The sequence below is a fragment of the Salvia splendens genome, chromosome 2, assembly GCF_004379255.2.
Source record: "Salvia splendens isolate huo1 chromosome 2, SspV2, whole genome shotgun sequence".
Taxonomy (NCBI): domain Eukaryota; kingdom Viridiplantae; phylum Streptophyta; class Magnoliopsida; order Lamiales; family Lamiaceae; genus Salvia; species Salvia splendens.
In genome coordinates this window covers 35,316,126-35,334,807 of record NC_056033.1, presented here as the reverse complement: position 1 = coordinate 35,334,807, position 18,682 = coordinate 35,316,126, and the positions used below count along the sequence as shown (strand labels likewise).

The 18,682-nt window shown below is 37.5% G+C and overlaps 2 protein-coding genes across 2 annotated transcripts; both read right to left on the bottom strand.

Annotated features, from left to right (window-relative positions):
- Positions 1-5,780: 5,780 nt before the first annotated feature.
- On the bottom strand, positions 5,781-6,767 carry LOC121779045. The gene has a single exon (XM_042176398.1). The coding sequence runs from the start codon at positions 6,765-6,767 to the stop codon at positions 5,781-5,783; it is 987 nt and encodes a 328-aa protein (XP_042032332.1).
- A 3,385-nt stretch (positions 6,768-10,152) lies between these two features.
- LOC121792410 lies at positions 10,153-15,342 on the bottom strand. The gene is made up of 6 exons (XM_042190336.1): positions 15,098-15,342; positions 14,453-14,616; positions 14,304-14,362; positions 12,487-14,205; positions 11,150-11,297; positions 10,153-10,922 (listed from the first exon to the last, which is right to left on the bottom strand). Exons 2-6 carry the CDS (start codon positions 14,550-14,552, stop codon positions 10,294-10,296), a joined length of 2,655 nt encoding a protein of 884 aa, XP_042046270.1. The 5' UTR covers positions 14,553-14,616; positions 15,098-15,342; the 3' UTR covers positions 10,153-10,293.
- Positions 15,343-18,682: the final 3,340 nt, after the last annotated feature.

The window sequence follows — 18,682 nt, the reverse complement described above, 5'->3', positions numbered from 1 at the left end:
ATTTTACTTATTTAGTTTATTGGTTTCTTATTTTAATGGTTTAAGCATTTTGCTTATTATGAAAAAAAATGTGAAATGAGATGTGCGGATAAGATGAAAAGAAAAGGTAGAGAGAGAGTTATACTCCATGGTCTCAAATTTATAAAGGACTACTACAGAAGTTATGGTAATGGACAAAGTTATTGCATCTCTTACCCTGTCCAGTCACACAAAAACAGAATCATAACACTCTATTTGTTGCATAGTTATAATTGCAAGTTTGTGGGGGTTGAAATGTTACAATCAATCATCATCCTAAAAGCTTGTGGCTATCCATCTCATAACAAAATATATGTACCATCATTCATCCAAAATAACTTCTCAACCCTCAAGTGGGCTTTGGATCTAATAAAAGGCACTACTTATATTTGCAAACATCTCATATTTGAATCTATTGGAGTATATATTTAGAATTATACCACCTTTAGAAAAGATAAAGATATTATACTCACATTTTCTTATTACTTACGAAAATGATCATTTCATTTTCTTTGCACTATGTAAATGTCAACATCTCCGAAAACAATATGTATATGATTTGTTGTGTTATTATTGTATACAACTTGTTAATGTGATGTATATCAAAGAGACAATACGTCTTGATCGAAAATTACCTTTCTTTTTCATATTTAATATCCCTCATATCCCTTTTCTTCAAATATTAATGTGATATATCTCGTCTATCTGTTTTTCTAAACTGAACACACACTGTGCGAATATGTGTAGCAAAAGGCTAATGGGACAAAAACAAAAATGCTTACGAAAGTGGTAGATGTCTATTAGCATTTAGCAATAATTAAAAGACAATTAGGTCTACAAACAATGGACAGATTACAATCAATACCATGTGATTGTACATTACAACCTCAGTAGACTAAGGCACATGAAAAGACAATTGTGCTTAATTCACTTCTTAATTAATATGCAAAATCAAATGCATTTTACACACATAACATACATATATTTATCTTTTTAATATTTATCTCCAAATATCTTCTATTATCATCTACAAATACCACATTTAGCCCATAAATTTTTTTTTCGCACTCAAAAGATCTCTCTTACCCTTAATTTTCACTCTTAATTCTTGCACTATGTCCAGCGACGACGACCAATGGCAACAAGTCCGATGTCACCATGTTTCCAGTGACAATTGGCACCCATGAATCTTCGACGCCCCATGCATTGACACTCCAAGATGACTACATCTCCCATATGTCCAACATGCCAGAAGCACCCACACATCTTTTGACGAATTTCAACTCTCCAACGACAGATTCAACATTCGTGCATGTTGCCTACTCTCACGAGGAAAGTAGGAGAATCTTCGAGGGATGAGCTAAGAACCGCGACAATGTCAGATTGGAACGAATATAACAAAGGGTCAAGGCAATGGACAAGACAGTGCTTCGAACAGTGGGCACTCGATACCCAGAGAGGTTCGTGAAGCGGGTAGAAGCCTTGTGTATAGTCTTTTCCATAAAGCCATAAATGCCGACACGAGCAACATGAGGCTGCAAGTACTATAAGCACACTTGATGATGATTACTATACTCTAAAAATATTTGAGTATCTAGTTTTATTATGTATTTTATCAATTTTTTCAGGATTTTAATTATGTAATTTTTTTTAAAAAAATTGTGCTATTAATTATGTAATTTTTGGCTTTAATATGATTTTAATTATTTAACTTTAATTTATTATGTAATTTAATTATATATATATATAATAAGTAAATTAAAATAATAAATGAATAAAAAATAAAATAATAGGATCGATGAATACAGAACCCGATTGGATTATGGATTTTAATTTTAAAGTAAAGAATACAATAAAAAGTGTCCTGAGATATATAAGTAGTAGTAAAGAGAATGAATTATTTAAGGATGAATAGTGGCATATAAAATAAACTAAACAGTTAGATGTTACTGAATGCATTTGTTCAGCTCTTTTTGTCCATTGTGAGTAGTTTATTGAGGTAAATTTCGCTTTACTATAGTGTGTAAGACCATCCGCTACGCGTCCCGCGCCGGGCTCGCGTCTCGTCCCTGAGGGACGGGTCCTCCGCGGGACGCGTTGCAGCGACCATCCCGTCCCTAGCCCGCGCCCGTCTCGTCCCGTAGCCCGTCTCGTCGAGACACGGGACGCGCTGTCCCGCCACGCGCCAGCGACACGTGTCTCGTCCCCATGCGTGCGTGACGCCCACTCGCTGGCCCGCGAGTGGGCGTCGTCACTGATAACGCAATAATTCATTTTTTTAAAAAAAATCGACTTTTAATAAAAAAAAATTCAAACGGTAATATTACCGTTAAATTTTTATTTTCGTTTTTTAAATTTTTTTTTATATATTTTACTCTATAAATAATCCTATTTCATACTCATTTCAAACACAAACACACATCTATTCCTCTCAAATCCTCTCTATCACTCCAATTTTCATCTTCAATCAACTCAAACAAATGGATCCTTTTGAGCAAATGCGTCAATTAATGGAACAATCACTCGAAGAAGATCGACGATGAGAGGCGGAGGAAGCCGCGCCACCCCCACGACGCTCCCGGAAGTACATCAATCGGAACCGGGAGGAAGCCGCCGCACGGTTAGTACGCGACTACTTCTGCGATAACCCGATTTGGGGAGATATCTACTTCCGTCGCCGTTTTCGCATGCGGAAACTGCTATTTCTCCACAGAGCGAATACTTTGGCGGCCATGGAAGAGTTCTTCCGAGAAGGGTTCGACGGGGTCGGCCGTCCCAGCCATACGACGCTGCAGAAATGTACTGCATCCATCCGGCAGCTTGCGACTGGACAAACGACCGACATATTCAACGAATACCTGCACATCGGAGACACCACTGGGCGCATGTGCTTGCTCAACTTCTGCAGAGGCGTCCGGGCAGCCTTCAGTGACGAATTTCTCCGGAGGCCAACCACGGAGGATTGTCAGTTCCTTCGTGAAGTGGCCGACCTTCGTGAAGACGTGCGGCAGGCCTGCGAACCCAAAGCAGGCTCTTTTTGTGCAGAAGCAGGAGGCTGCGCGCAAGGATGTGGAGAGGGCGTTCGGGGTTCTCCAAGCGCGCTTCAACATCATCAAAGCCCCGGCTCGTTCGTGGTTCATGGAGAGCATGGTCGACATCATGTATACGTGCATAATCTTGCACAACATGATTGTCCGAGACGAAGGACCCGATGCGGGAAATTGGTTCGACCCCGAATCCCCCGGAAGCTCAACCGCAAGTAGTCCGCCGCGAAGTGGAGCGCATCCGTCTATACAAGAACGGTTGGCTATTCGGGTAAACACCCAACTCCAAGAGGATCTAATTGAGCACATTTGGGAAAACTTTGGCGGAGCAGATTAAATTATGTCATTTTTATTTTTTTAGAATTTTAATTATGTCTTCGTTTTTTTTTTTAATTTTAAGTTGTAATGTTGTTTTAATTTTAATAAAGTGTGTTTGTTTAAATTGAATTGGGTTGAAAAAAAATTTATAAATGAAATTGAATGAATAGTAATTAAGGGACGGTATAGAGACGGTTAAGGGACGGAGCGTTGCAGGTTCCGTCCCTTAGTTAAGGGATGGATGAAAAAAGGACAGTGGGACCCTCAAATAGTGCTCAAATAGTAGTTAAGGGACGGTTTAAGAGACGGTATAGAGAAATCGTAGTGTATGGCCTAAATTACTATTCTCCGATTACATAAATTGTAGGTCCATGACTTTATTGGGAAACACAGTTGGCCTATCAATTAATAAAATTTAGAGTCGTCCTAGACGCATGTGAGTGTACTTCCAAAAACCAAAATAATTCACTTACCAAATATTCTACAACTAAATTATGTATTTTCATTTCACTTTTATGATTCTATCAAACTTGCAATTACCGAAATTAATCTATTTTTACATATATTTATGAAATGTATAGTGTATTAGTACTTTTTATTGCTTTTGAACTTAATTTAATTGGTTTAATACAAGTATTACATTTGATAAATAATTACTCACGGCGAGTTTATCTTTATTGAGAGACATTAATGTTATATTGTTAATTACATATCTTAAGTGAGCATTGTTCTCATTGAATATACAATTTATTTATTTTGATTTATTTATTCAGTTTTCATTTCAATACCTTAAAATTGATATTCAAATATAAATTATCTAAAAATTAAATTTCAGGTTGTTGTTTTATTAATTTATTTTAAGTTATAAAAATTGAACAAATAAAAATTAAAATTTATGTAATTTATAAAATTAATAACATTGATATTTTATAACATTAGAATAAAAATAAAATAAATTAATAATGTTAATATGGACTAATCAAAATTGATAATAAAGGATGTAAAATATATTATTGATATGTAAAGTGCGTGGAATGTATCATCAGTAATCTATCAGAAAAATAAATTAAGCATCCTGAATACTCTCATGTGTTCTAGAAAACTCAAGATATATGTAACTTTTTTTCCGGACAACACGAATTAGTTTGTTTTTTAATTTTGAAAAAGTCCACTAATTTCTATACTTGTTTAGAACTTTAGATCTGACATTATCATGTAAGTGAATAATAGAGTATTAAAAGATTTACATAAATAATTGATCTAATTAATCAGATTTTTGAATGATTTTACTAAAAAAAGGATGTGAAATTAATGGATGGCAAGTGAGGTTAAATTCAATTAAAACAATGAGAAAATCACTTATTAGGAGTATTTCTTAAAAATGATTTAGAAAATCCGCACCCTCTATTATAGGAAAAATCCTATGTATGTGATGGGTGAAGTTACTACTTCCTTTCAATGACCTCAACCAAGCGACACAAACATATGTGATGTGTCTAATTATCTTGGATATAACGTGTTGCTCAATATGTTCTACAATTGATTGATTTGTCATGTAAAGTGGTAAGAATTATAAGATCCTTTAAATTTGCCACTTTTAATACAACCGGAAATGCAACTAAATCACTAAAAAGCACCTATATTCATGTGTCAAAAATCTAAAAGCACATGCACATGTACATGTTAGATTATTTTTAACCCCTATGATTTATTTTAGATATAGATGGCTTTATAATAGTGAGATAAGTATAATATGGGATAAGGTAGAATCTATCTATAATTTAAATAGTCATAATTGTGAAGATGAGATTGATAAAGTACAACATAATTTGACATTATAAAGGTATGTTTGATAAGCTTGTAAGTCTAAAACACAATTTCTATGACTTTCATGAATTTAGAGCTTTTCTACTTAAATTGTCTAAGCCAAGCTTTTGAGAAATACATAAGTGAACAAGAGATAAGATTAGTCATATCTAAAGTTTTGCTTCATAATATGAAAAACTCAGTCTGAATTATTGATGTTGGTTTAAATTATGTATGATGCATTTAATTACATCCCATGTGACAATTATAGATGTGGTAGGTCAAGACAACAAAATATCGACTGTTTCCATCACCATTGATTTATTCCTCCACAGCAGGGATGAACGATTGCTATTACAACTTAGTACAAAGCATTGAAAAACAAGAGAAAAATTATGGAGTAGTCTCTCTATAACATATAAACACTATATAAAGTGTCGATCGGTAGGCTAAATATATAATCACAAATACTAATTTTCAAGCAAGATCTTGTATCGCAATCGCTACTCCATGGCGTGAAATACATGTAGTGTATATGATTTTAGAATAAGAGATACCAGTAAAATAGTGACTGGAAACAACTGACTGAGCTTGTTACCTAGAAGAAACAGTAGTGAATGCTCTAGCAAACCCATTCATGGCGCCATAGCTCTTGGAGCTGAACCCCAAACACCCCAGCAGCCCTTGCCTGTACGGAAGGAACGTCTTCTTCTTCATCTCCTCCGCCTGCGCTCTCTTCTCCGCGTAATGCGCCGACGGAGAGATCAACCTCCTCTTACCTCCTTCATTTCTGTTCACCGCCTTCTTTTTCACCTCCTTCGCCTTCGCATTGCTCGCCAACGGCGCCATTTTCTTCTCCTTGTTCACCGGCGAAAACGACAGAGATCCCCAAAACTTGTGCCCTTCGTTTCGCCCTTCGCTCTTGCTCCTGTACAGAAACTCTTTCAGGAAAATCCACCGCTTTGAGCTCCTCCCCGCCGACGACGACCTCGACGCGCACGGCGCTCCGTCGGCTCCTTTCTCCTCCTCGGCGGCGATTGCGCGGATTTCGCCGGATTTGTCGTCGTCGGCGTTGGATCTGGCGGAATCGAACGGCGTCGTTTGGCTCCGCATTGGCGACATGGATCTGGTGCGGCGCCGCAGGGATCCAGTGCGGAGCTTCAGATCCCTGCCGCGGGGGAAAATCTGGTCGTCGTCGAAGGCGTCGTCCGATTCGATGAGCGGATCGAGGATCTGAGAGCGCTGGAGGTGCGTGGAGAGCTTCATCGGGCGGATCTGGCCGTTGAAGAAGAGCTCGTCGGCGGAGGTCATGTGTTCCGGTGAGGCGGCGGCGGTGGAGGGGAGCGTGGCGGAGAAATCGAAGTCGAAGCAGCTGGAATCAGCAGCGGCGGCAGCAGCGGAGGGGTAGGATTTGAGAGCGGTGGTGGAGAGGACGAAGTGCATGGGGCTGGCGGGGGCGCTGTAGTAGAATCCAGAGAGGGGAGCGCCGCGGCCGGGACTAGAAGGAGCGCTGACGTAGGGAGTGGAGCAGCAGCTATCGATGTCGTCGACGGCGTTAGGGTTTTCGATCTCGTGTTCCATGATTTAGGAACGTTGACGGGGGAGAAGAAGGAGGGGTGGGGTGTGTGTGTGTGTGTGTGTGCGCGTGGGGAGGAGATATATAAACGGAGTGATGGGTATCAAATATAAATACAAGCTTCGCTGTCAATTTATTCTGCAAACCCAAAATAAGTTTTTCATTTATGAGTAAATCATTTGTTTTGTAAATTATTTTATTATTCATTTAATACGCCAGCCAAACCTGGGTCACCAATCAGAACGTTCTGACCGTTTCAAACATAAATGCATTACTCATCCGAACCTTCATGCATTATTGCAAAGAATAAAGCTATGTGGCCACACATTATGGCCGGCCATAAATTAATTAAATAACATAAAAAATTGATTTTTTTTGAATTTTTGGTTTAATACAACTTGGTTTTACTTTTATATTATCTTCATTATTTGTTGTTCAACATGTTAGTGTTACTCTTTCGTAGTTTTTGCTCAACTTATTACTACTGTCATTTCTTGATTATTTCTCAACGTATACACTAATTCGTGATATTAATGTGTTTTACGTAATGGAATTCAAAGATAAGTATCAACTCACAAGTCCATTCACACACATATAAGTTTATATCGATAATTCTAATTTTTTATACATGTAAATAGACTAAATTAACTTTTTATGGCCGGCCACATTATGACCATTTAGCATCACTCTATTGCAAATTAGTATAGTTTCTATTTACCATATTTTATATAGCACACTATATACAATTAAAACGGCGAATCTAAAAAAAGACCGCGATTATTTCTCTTGCCAGGTTTCAGATCCCTATATAAAATATAACTTGCCGTTACCATAAATATTACGAAAACTTGGTTCCCTTCCGTTTTTAAATTATACTCCTATTCACTTTTTCATCTAAAAATAAAAACTTGGGGCAATATATACGTGATAAAAATAGTTAAAGTATTAATGAATAAAGAGACATGTATCATTTGTAATGTAATACGTGGTAAAAAAAATATTCAAAAAGTTAAAATATTTGGTTTTAGTATACTAACTAAAATGAAAAAACAAACTTGAGAACGGAAAGAGTATATTAGTTGATAAGCTTCTACAAGAATTGACGCTTTATGTAAAGCACGTCAAATGATGTGGTGAAGGTAGTGACATCACTAGAATGACAATGACGGTAGAGGCTAAAACCGTTGGATCGAGGGCAAAAACGAAGCATGCGTGAGACAGAATGAATGAGAGATGGAAAGAAGTTTTGGTGTAAATGAGGTTATTTAAAATTGAAACTAAAAAACATCAATCAATATCGACATACACTAATTTGTGGATAATTCAGAAACTTTCATTTAGTTAAAATAAATTTATCATTACTGACAAATAATTATGTCAAAGATCATGGAGGATGTCGGTATTTTGATCTGGCTCCAAGATTGACTATTATCCCTATAAACGATATAGTACTAAATATTTATAGTGTGTTTAGTCATTATAAAAGATTAAGTTTAATTTGATCTATTCTCTTTCTCTCTGTTTCTAATAGTTTTCCTCCAAAAGTTTTGTTGTGAATATGCTATCATCAATCTCTGCATAAATATTACTCCACTACTACAGTAGATGTAATTTTATTAACTCATACTATACACATATAGTTTCAATGATTAAATTTTTTTTTCTTGTGTGTATTTTATTTATAAAAGCAATCTGTATGTGATCCATATTATATATATATTTTATGATTAAGGTAATCCATACATGTTTATTTTCTAAATAAATAGTTTTGTCGTACTATCTATAAAATGTTCAAAAATAATTAATAATAACAAAACAATGTTATTTTATTATTAAAATCATAAGAATGTTAAGAATTTGTTACGTGATAGTAATATTTTTATAATATAAAAATTGTTAAGTAATACTATTATTATATTAATAATTCTAGTTTCAGCCATTTGATATATACCGTGAGTCTGACAGTATTGATTATATTATGAAACCATCCAACATTTGGCGTGAAAAGACGAAGAGCAGATGGAAATATTGACTTTGAGTAAATAATTTATTATAGGGGATTATACCCCATTTCCTTCCTGCACTTGTTTATTAATCTTTTTTATTTTCCTTTCAAAAGGATTAAATAAATTTATTTAATCTACTTCCTTTGTAATTTCTTCAGGGAAGTTTCAACCTAAATGTTTGATTCCATATTACCGTGTAAATAAATTTTATATCTATCAAATGTTGATATCCGCCTATCAGAAAAAGAAATACAGAGTTCATTCATATGATTTCAAAGTAGAGTATAATTTATTTATTTTTTCAGAATTTGAAAGTAGTTTACTTTATAGAGTGGTAATGCACTAGAAGTAGGAACATCAATCCTTTTTTTTTGCACCAATCGATTTTTTAAGACAGGATACATCAAACATAGGATTCTAGCTATTGGGATGCGAGGACAATAGAAACTTATTCATAATTATTTAATCATTGGTTTACTAAAAGTAAACCATAGTATCATTGCTTTATAAACAATGAAGCCCTTTGGTCCACAGTGGGTCGTACGATAGCGCACCCGATAGTTTACTAAAAGTAAATCATAGTACCATTTCTTTATAAGCAATGAAGCCATCCACAGTGGGGCGGACGCTAGCGCGCCCGATGCGTCGGGCGGGCTATCGTCCGCTACTGTGGCTCCGCGGACGACGGACAATGCGTCTTAGTCCGCGGACGAAGCGCGGACGATGCAACACGTTTTAGTTTTTTTTTTTAAATTTGAAAATTTTGTTTTATATATACCCCAGAGCCGAATTCCTCCAGAGGTTGATCGATGAGTTGAGCCGGAAGTTGAGGCTTTTGTAGGATAGTCAATTTTGTTTATTTCTAATCCGTGTAACTTTTTATAATCAATGAATTTTTTACCGTTCTTAGTTAATCGTTGTGTTTTTTCTAAGTTTGCATTTATATATTTGAAAACATTTAAATTAATTAACAAAACAATAGTAAAATGCTTAGGGAGTCCCACTGCAAGTGAAAGTGGAGGAGGATAAAATGCTGACATAACGGTGCATAGGACGGGCTTTAGGGCGCCCCATTGTGGATGCTCTAACAGCCTTCTATTAAAACGTGGATTAATTTAATTAATTGTCAACCTACCCTCTTTTTTACATCACCTCACTAGCCCCTATTTTAAGATTATTTGCAATTTAGGTGCCAACCTTTAGAGTCACGTGCAATTTAGATTCAACACTTAGCCTAGCAATAAATTACTTCCACACTTAAACATTCTTTGAATTTAGATCTGCCTAGTGTTTTTTATATTTTACTTAATATATTAGAGATGATTAAACACTATCAACTCGTATTGTAAATTTCATCAAATACAATGAAAATCAAGCAAAAGAATCATAAATAAACAGCCACTTTAGTATAAACGGATTTTTTCAAGTTTCCCGAATTAGGCTTACAATGATTTTTGCATGATTCTTGACACAAACCAAAAAGCTAGAAAGAATCAAGAAATTGGCAGCAAACATGAGTAAGCAATTACAACAAGAAATCATCAATCAATTCATCTACCAAACAAGTTAGTATCCTATTTCCTATTTCTACACCTTCTTCAAATGCCTCAACTTCAAAGTCCACCCATTTCCCGCTCTTCGAGCTCATATCTTTGTCCACGAGCTCATCCACCATCAGCTCCTCCGAGTTCGTCCACCTCCATATCTCTCTGTACAAATCATCGGCCAACCATTGCCTTCTATGTAACACTGCCACCTGCTTGCCCCAGAACTCTGGGCCTCCATCAAGAATCCGCCCGCATCTCTGTTCTAGGCATTCACACACACAGTCAAACAATACCTTACGTTCTACCGCATTTTCTTCCATGCCTTTGTACGATTCCATTGTTTGATTCTCCAGCTGCATAAAGAGGTCGGGAGCTACGATTTTGTGAGCTTGTCCCAGAGAGAACTCCTCCACCGACAATTCTGCATGGCTGAGAATATCTTCTATGTATTTTAATTCCCAGTTTGAAGAATCTTTCGATTCTACCACATGTAAGCTGGAAGAAGCAGTTTCGGACATAGACCAAACAGACAGTGAGGAGGCTGTATCTGATATCTCTGGATCAACTTCAGCTATGTGAGGCTTCCTAGTAGATCTCCAATTCATTCCTTCACAAAAGACAAGCGATGAGCACTACGTTTGACCTAAATCATCAGAGTATCAATTTTATCTGAATATGAAAAAACAAGGGGTATAGATAAACCCTTTCGCTGAGTCAAAATCTTAAAACTCCCAGAACAAGGTTAAACCGGATCATATTCTGAAATTTGATTAGGTATTGCATATTCTCGTTCTTCATGAGAACCAAGTTAATCAAAAAGATTTGATATCATACCTTTATCACTTGAGCTTCTGCCAACATCAAATGAGTCACAACTAGCTCCTGACAGAGAAGGCTGACTTGAGAGTGATGGGGACCCTTGCAAATACAGGTGTCTCTGAAAGTTTTTACTATCACCAGCTCCTGCAAAGTATTCTAGTCCCTGGCAAATGACAGAAATAAAGGTGTCGACTTTACTAGTAGTAAAGAATAATATAGGAGAAGAAACCTGCACACCCCATTATGCACATAGTTCTGTGTGCAAATAATTGTGACAGTTATCCCTGTCTGATGTTATAGCACGATATATTCACTAATGTTCAGATGATACTACTTTTTCTATTTGCCAGCATACTCTCACCATTTCCACTTGACCACATAAAGCCTCAAGTTGGGCCATTTCTGAGACCATTCTAATCCATGTGTTACAGATTTCAAGCTTATGGTTTAATTTGTTTCACTTTCACTACTTGATGCAGAAGTACATGAATTAGCCAAGATCACAGTAAAGACAGCGTAGTGCCAAGGACGAAGGTAAATAAATATGGGCTCCATATAATCTTCCATGCCCCAACACAATGTATTAGAAAGAGCGACATAAAAAATTGGCCAAAAGGTGTACATTATGATTTCCTTTTCTTTTGACAATCAATGCTGCATAGTAGTAGAAGATAGCTGACTACCCGAGATGGCGAGATATAGGGAACAACATTTGCTGTCGCTTTTCCTTGAGTTATAACACTAGAATTAAACAGCATGCAACAATATGAAACAGTGTTCCGGGCAAAGTGATTCAAAGTGAATAGAGAAAATTTCACTAATGACATTGTTCTCTAGTGAGATGTCTTTGTTGCTGAAATTGTAGGCCAGTCAGATATCTATGGTAGTCATATCTAATGTTTTCATGGAAAGGGTTAGTCAATTATCACACCTTTGCTAAACATAAAGCAGCAGGAAAGAGCTTGATTAAAGACCTGAGAAATTACATTTAAAGATTAACTATTGCAAGAAATTGGCAGGTAAAAAGATGTTACGGAATTGCCACGAGAAAAAAGAAGATTAAATCAATAATTAGAGAGGAACGTCTCAGAAGGATGAAATCTGTTACTAGAGATAAGCATCCCATCACTTCTCAGGAATCAACTTCCTTTGAACTCAGAATACTGATTCTCCATTTATTAAACTCTCCCATAAATTTTCAACTGAAGTTCATGGCCATAAAGTAGTTATCTAATTTTCATTTCTTTACAGTATGATGCTACCAGAACAGAAAAGAAAACACTGTTTACAAGGACATAGGTTATCGATATAGTATAAACTAGCAAAGAAGATACGAAAGGAAGGTGCAGTACCTTGCTTCCTTGATCAGCTTGGAGCCAAGGTTTGTCAACAGAAGCACAATCCGATGCATCCAGAGCTTCTCGTTCCACCAAGTTAACTGCAGGGCCCATGTTTGCATAGTTATTAACGGACAAAGAAGATGATCCTGACACGTCTTTCTGCGAAAGCTCGACCCTAGAAGTCAATTCTTTAAGTTTTTCTTCCAGAAGTACACTTAAAGCATCTCCACCTATAACATTGAACCCTGAAGAGGATGTTGCAGAAGATCTTAAATCAGATTCGCGTACACAAGGATCGTAACTGGGAGAAAGCAAGCTAGTTTCTTCCAAGACTGCAGCACTTGAATTAGATCCAACAGACTTCTTGATTGGAGATGTGAATGTGAATGACACGACATCAAAACTACTTTTCCTGTCAATTCCATCCCAATTGGAATCACCTTCAAAGGAAACATTACATTTTACAGATTTTTCATCTTTAATGGCCATAGCTTCTAAAGCAACACCTCCACTAGACTGAACATTCTGGTTGATAGGTAATCTTTTCTTTGAAGTTGTCTTTGCTCTGACCGAAGAAGCGTCTTTGCCTGGATCAGCAGCCACAAAATTTGTCTTTCTTGATGTCGCCACGGTATTGAAAACAATTTTATTGACAGTCCTATTAGTAGTACGCCCATTAATGTAATTGGAGGACAAGTTTGATTCTTGTCTCTCCTTCGGCTTGGAACAAGAAGATTCCAACTTTTCTTCATCGTTGCCTGAGGCACGATTTTGCTTCTGATTATTCAACCTGAGCGCCTCAGAAGGCTTTCTTGATGAACTTTGCTTTTCCACTTTTTTTTGTGCATGTGTAAGATCCCTAGTTACACACCCATTGTGTTCTTTTTGCTTCTGAGAACTTCTGCTACCAGAAGAAGTTGACCCATCTCTTTTATGGATGCTGGGTTTTGTCTGAACTGCAAGAGAAACTAGTTTCTCATTACTCTTTGATCTTTGAGAACTAGCCCTTTTGGATTCTTCAGATCCCTTATACTGATAATTGTCTTCTAATCGGCCTTTACCCCGGGCATTAAGTTGTTTCTTGATATTTTTTGAATTCTCCTCTTTCACCTTTTGGGATGCATTAGCTGCTTGAGAAGACCGCTGAGCAGACTCGAGTTTCTCCTTCAAACCCCGAACTCTAAATGGACCAGAAGGCAATCCAAGTGACGAAAAATTGCCTTTAGTGGTTGACCTTGGACTCTGGTCAATTATCTTGGAAGCAGCCTCAATTATGTAAGCCGCATTTTTAGGTGGAATGAACCCAGGACTTTTGATAGGAGACATGATCCGGTTATGAGTAACAGGCATGGGCTTAGCGGATTTGGGAGGCAATACCTCTCTTTGAAACCTCTCTATGTGTCGATTCTGCACCTTCTGCAACCTCAGGTCTAAAGGATTCCGACTATATCCATCCAATTTATTCCGCACACTCTCAAAGATTACGATATCATGTTCGCCATGAAATGCAGGAACAGCCATTGAGTAACTAGAATCTCTGAATGAGTAGGAGTCAGAAAGCGGATTAGAACAAGGTTCATTAACGTTTGATGTTGGCAAGGAATCCAGTCCCATAAGACGTGCAACAACCCCAGGTGCTTTTGTTCCCTGTTCTGAGTCGCCACTGGCTGAAGAAGCATAAGGATAATCATTGTCACAAGTGGCATTAAGAGGGAAGCCTTGATCAAGCACCTTCATACAAGCACACGACAAAACTAATTAAGTCAGTACCACAACCTTACATAGTTACTTTGAGCCCACTGCGAGTGAAGAAAATTCAAGAGATTTACCAGCTGACGCCGTGCAATGACTGAACCATGACAATTATCTTTTCCATGGTCGGAACTCTCTGCACGCAATACCCAAAACGACATTCAAACACCGAAACAGTCAAAACTACATTAAAACTATATGACTGTTACAGTAAGAAGAAGAATACCAGGTAGATCAGGTTTGCTAGTGAAGAGCTTCTTGCGAGATTTACCATTCCAATCAAACAACTGAAGAAAGCCTCCCTTTCCTTGCTTCTCAACCTCCATTTTAGTTCTTTACTCGAACGTGAAATTCTCTAGATAGACACTAGATAAATCAAGTGACACCCATCTGCTAGAGTGAAACAAATGTTTCAAATCTTTACTCTTAGGAATGCGAAGTGATCAAAAATTGGACGGAAACAAATAAAATCATTATAACTCCAGTGATAGCTAAGCTAACAAAAATAGACCCCAAATTAAGATCGGCGAAACCCTTCACAAATCAAATTTGCAGAGATTATCACAAATTCGTGTTCATTTTGCTCCTCTAAGTATCCATGAAGGGGATAATAATATGCTATGCGAATCACCCTACAAAAATCAAGCCGAACCGCCATTTTCAAAAATCCCCAAATTCAATGACAAAACCATTAGCGCACACACAAACCCAGGATTCAAGAAAAAGATGGAGACCTCACTTCCTACAAACACACATTAGACGCGCAAAAACAAAGGGTCCGATCTCATTCAATTCCATCCATGTACATAAAACATAGCAACATTCAATTTTTCATTATTTCAAACAAATAGACGAGGTTGCAGAAACAAACCTGCAAAGCTCATATCCTAAATTCTCACATCACTAGTGTGAACAAGTCTCCGTAAAAAGTTTGAATCTTTCTTGTCAGAAACTGCAGCATTAAATTACGAGTACAGGAAGAGAGCAGAGGTAAAGATCTGGGGACGTTAAATGAGAAGTGGATATGGATTTTGAATTTCGATCTTACAGAGAGAGAGATTTGTTTGAAAATATATAAAAAGTGAAAAAGAGTGATAGCAAAGAGTGTGTCGCAAACATAAAAACACAACAGTCAGATATAAAATTGATTATTGGTTATTTTAATATGACTGTATATTGTAAGCTATGGCCCACCGCCACATTTATTTGCATTTATTCTATTGGTTTAAATTAAGGCTCAAAAAATGGAAATAAATTCATTGAAAATCCAGGGGATAATAATTTCTTCACATGCTTGGTCTCAGGAATTTATTTGGAACTTTTACAATAATTTTTCTCAAGCAGACAGAATATGGGCATTCTACTCTTTTCGATAAATGCACAAATATCATGTTGTCTTGGAAATTTGGATGATTCTTTTGTTCTTTTACTTTTGAATTTATTAGAGTTTAATTAACCTCAGAGTGAGTTTTATTTTATCGAATATGATGGTATAAATAAAGTTATACACCGAAATAAATAAATAAAGTTATTTTATTTTATCGAATATTTTATAAATTTTGCAATGATAAATAGGACAATAAATGATTACTCCGAAATAAAAGATTCTTTTAATAGAGGTATGTGCAAAAGTTTATACTCCCATCACTCGATCAGATGTTCTCTTTGTGCGGATTACTTTAACTTAAAATTGACTGTGAGTATACACTTTTGTTTGAATGAAATTGCATCATGTCGCATATTTAAGGCATATTGATGTTGGATATAATGGACTACGGCCCCCCTTCCAACCATAATTTATAGGCAAAAATTCAAACTGTGCCTACATCAATGGGGTTATTGGGGGCCAACGATTCTGTTCAATCTATTATTTGGCACTATTCTTCATTTTCAACCACCATCTCGGTCACTAAAATTACTCCTATATACTTTCATATTGAAAAAACTCAATAATAAAGGTAATAAGGAAAATAGTTGACTAATCTCTAATCAATCAGTGTAATTAGTATTTGATTTGATCCTTCCTATAATTATCTTCCCTTTAATCATGGGAAGTTAATGTAAATCATGTATTTTACACCTATTAATACAAGTTTCTCCAATCACCAATTTACGGTGATTCCCATATCATTTCTCACATGGTATCAGCCATCTTGATCCTCTAAACCATATTCTTCTGCCGTCATACTCTTCTTCCTGATCGGACTTGACCCCTTCGGCAGACTGAACTTGTCTCCTTCAGTCTCTCTCTCCCCACTTGCCATGGCAACACAAACTCCAAACCCTCTACCTGTCAATACTATGATCAATATGACTCCGGTGAAGCTCGATTCCACCACCTATCTTATTTGGCATCGTCAGATGCTGCATATGGCCGAGTGCTTTGATCTCCAAGGCTTTCTTGATGGATCGGTCGTCGCTCCTCAATCTTCTTTGACGTCTGGATGCTGGCGTCTCTTCTCCTAACCCCGCCTATAACTCATGGCGCATGAAAGATCAGAAGTTGCTTTCTGTTATCTGGACTTCTCTCTCTACAGAAGCCATGCTTGAGGTCATTGGGTGCTCCTCGTCGCACTCTGCTAGGGTCAACATTACAGGTTGCTTTCTCGGATTCCTCTGCCTCTCGCACGCATCAATTGCGTGAGGAACTTCTCTCCCTTCACCGTGGTGCTCAATCCGTCGAAGAATATGGCCGAAAATTCAAAGGCTTGCGTGATCAATTATAGGCGATTAATCGTCCTGTCGACGATTCTGACAAAGGGCATTGGTTCTTGTGTGGATTAGGCAATCAATACACATCTTTTGCTGACACACGACTCGTTCTTACTCCCATACCTATGTTTCGCCATCTCCTGCATCAAGCGAAGCAATTCGAGTCCATGCTTAGTGCCATGGAAGTCCCACCTACTTCGCCTGCTGCTTTTTCAACAGAACGGGGTCGGACGATCAACGAGCAACACCCTGGTGGCGGTCAGAATTCCAACTCGAGTCAGCGCTTTGGTTGCGGCCGTGGACATTATCATGGCCAAGGTCGTGGGAACTCAAATCCACGTCTAAATAATGGACATTCCAGCCAGACTTCGCAGTCAGATGGTCGTTCGGGTCGTCGTCCTTACACACCACGTTGCCAAATATGCCGTGGGGATCACTATGCAGACAAGTGTCCTCAATTCCTCAATGCTCGTAATGCTATTCCTTCTGCACATTTGGCTGAGGCGTTCAAAGCATCTTGTAGTGTGGCTCCTCCGGCCGACCTCTGATTGGTATCTTGACTCGGGTGGCTCTGCTCATATGACAAATCAACAATCTGTCATTGACTCTTGTGCACCTTACTCTGGTAATGGGTCCGTTATTGTTGGTAATGGAAATTCTTTATCTATTTCACATATTGGCTCGAGTAAATTAACCAATGACGTACAATTATTCGATGTGCTTGTTGTGCCCCATATTACGAAAAATTTGTTATCTATCTGTAAATTGACCTCTGACTATCTTGTTGATGTTCTATTTTCTGATCAGTCTTTTGTCATTCAGAATCGAGTAACCAAGAGCATCTTGGCTCAAGGTAGACATGACATGGGGTTATATTTACTTGATCGTGGTGTTCCAGCTTTAGTTGCAACTCGCCGTAGCACAACTTTAAAAGCTAGTTTTTCTTTATGGCACTTGCGCCTGGGGCATGTCCCATTTCATATCATTTCTTTGTTGCATAAATTAGGGCATTTATCAATTTCTTCGTTATTGTCGGATCCTAGTGTTTGTTCGCCATGCCAGTTGGCTAAGAGTAAACGTTTACCTTTTGCTCTCAATGAAAAACGTGTTACTGCTATGCTTGAACTAATTCATTGTGATTTGTGGGGTCCTGCACCCATTGCTACTTCTGATGGTTATAAGTATTATGTTCTTTTTGTCGATGATTTCTCGAGATTTTCTTGGATTTATCCGTTACGAGCCAAATCAGACTTTTTTGACATATTACTACATTTCCATAAATTTGTCTGCAATCAGTTTTCTCGGACTGTCAAAGTGTTTCAGAGTGATGGAGGCACTGAATTTGTTAATGCCCGAGTTCGTGAGTTTATGTCTGCAAACAGAATTCATCATTGTTTGTCTTGTCCATATACGCCACAATAGAACGGCCGCGCAGAACGTAAACATCGACATGTCACTGAGACAGGCTCTCTATGATGTTTCACTCTTATGTTCCTGCATCTTTCTGGTTCGATGCATTTGCTACAGTTGTATACATTATTAACAGGCTCCCATCATCTGTGCTACAAAACCAATCACCATTTGAAGTTTTGTTCTGCTCTGCTCCAAATTATGCACTCTTTCGACCTTTTGGTTGTCGTGTCTTCCCATATTTACGTGATTATGCAGCTGATAAGCTTTCCCCTCGGAGCCGCCCTTGCATTTTCTTGGGTTATAGCAGCATGTATAAAGGTTTTCGCTGTCT

Bases quoted from the DNA above. Each gene is read 5' to 3' on its own strand.
- LOC121792410 (XM_042190336.1), bottom strand. From the start codon at position 14,552: ATGGAGGTTGAGAAGCAAGGAAAGGGAGGCTTTCTTCAGTTGTTTGAT. The intron at 14,206-14,303 runs GTAAATCTCTTG...GCTTGTATGAAG, and splicing joins TCATTGCACGGCGTCAGCTG to GTGCTTGATCAAGGCTTCCC. The intron at 11,298-12,486 runs GTACTGCACCTT...GTCATTTGCCAG, and splicing joins AAGCTGATCAAGGAAGCAAG to GGACTAGAATACTTTGCAGG.
- LOC121779045 (XM_042176398.1), bottom strand. From the start codon at position 6,767: ATGGAACACGAGATCGAAAACCCTAACGCCGTCGACGACATCGATAGC.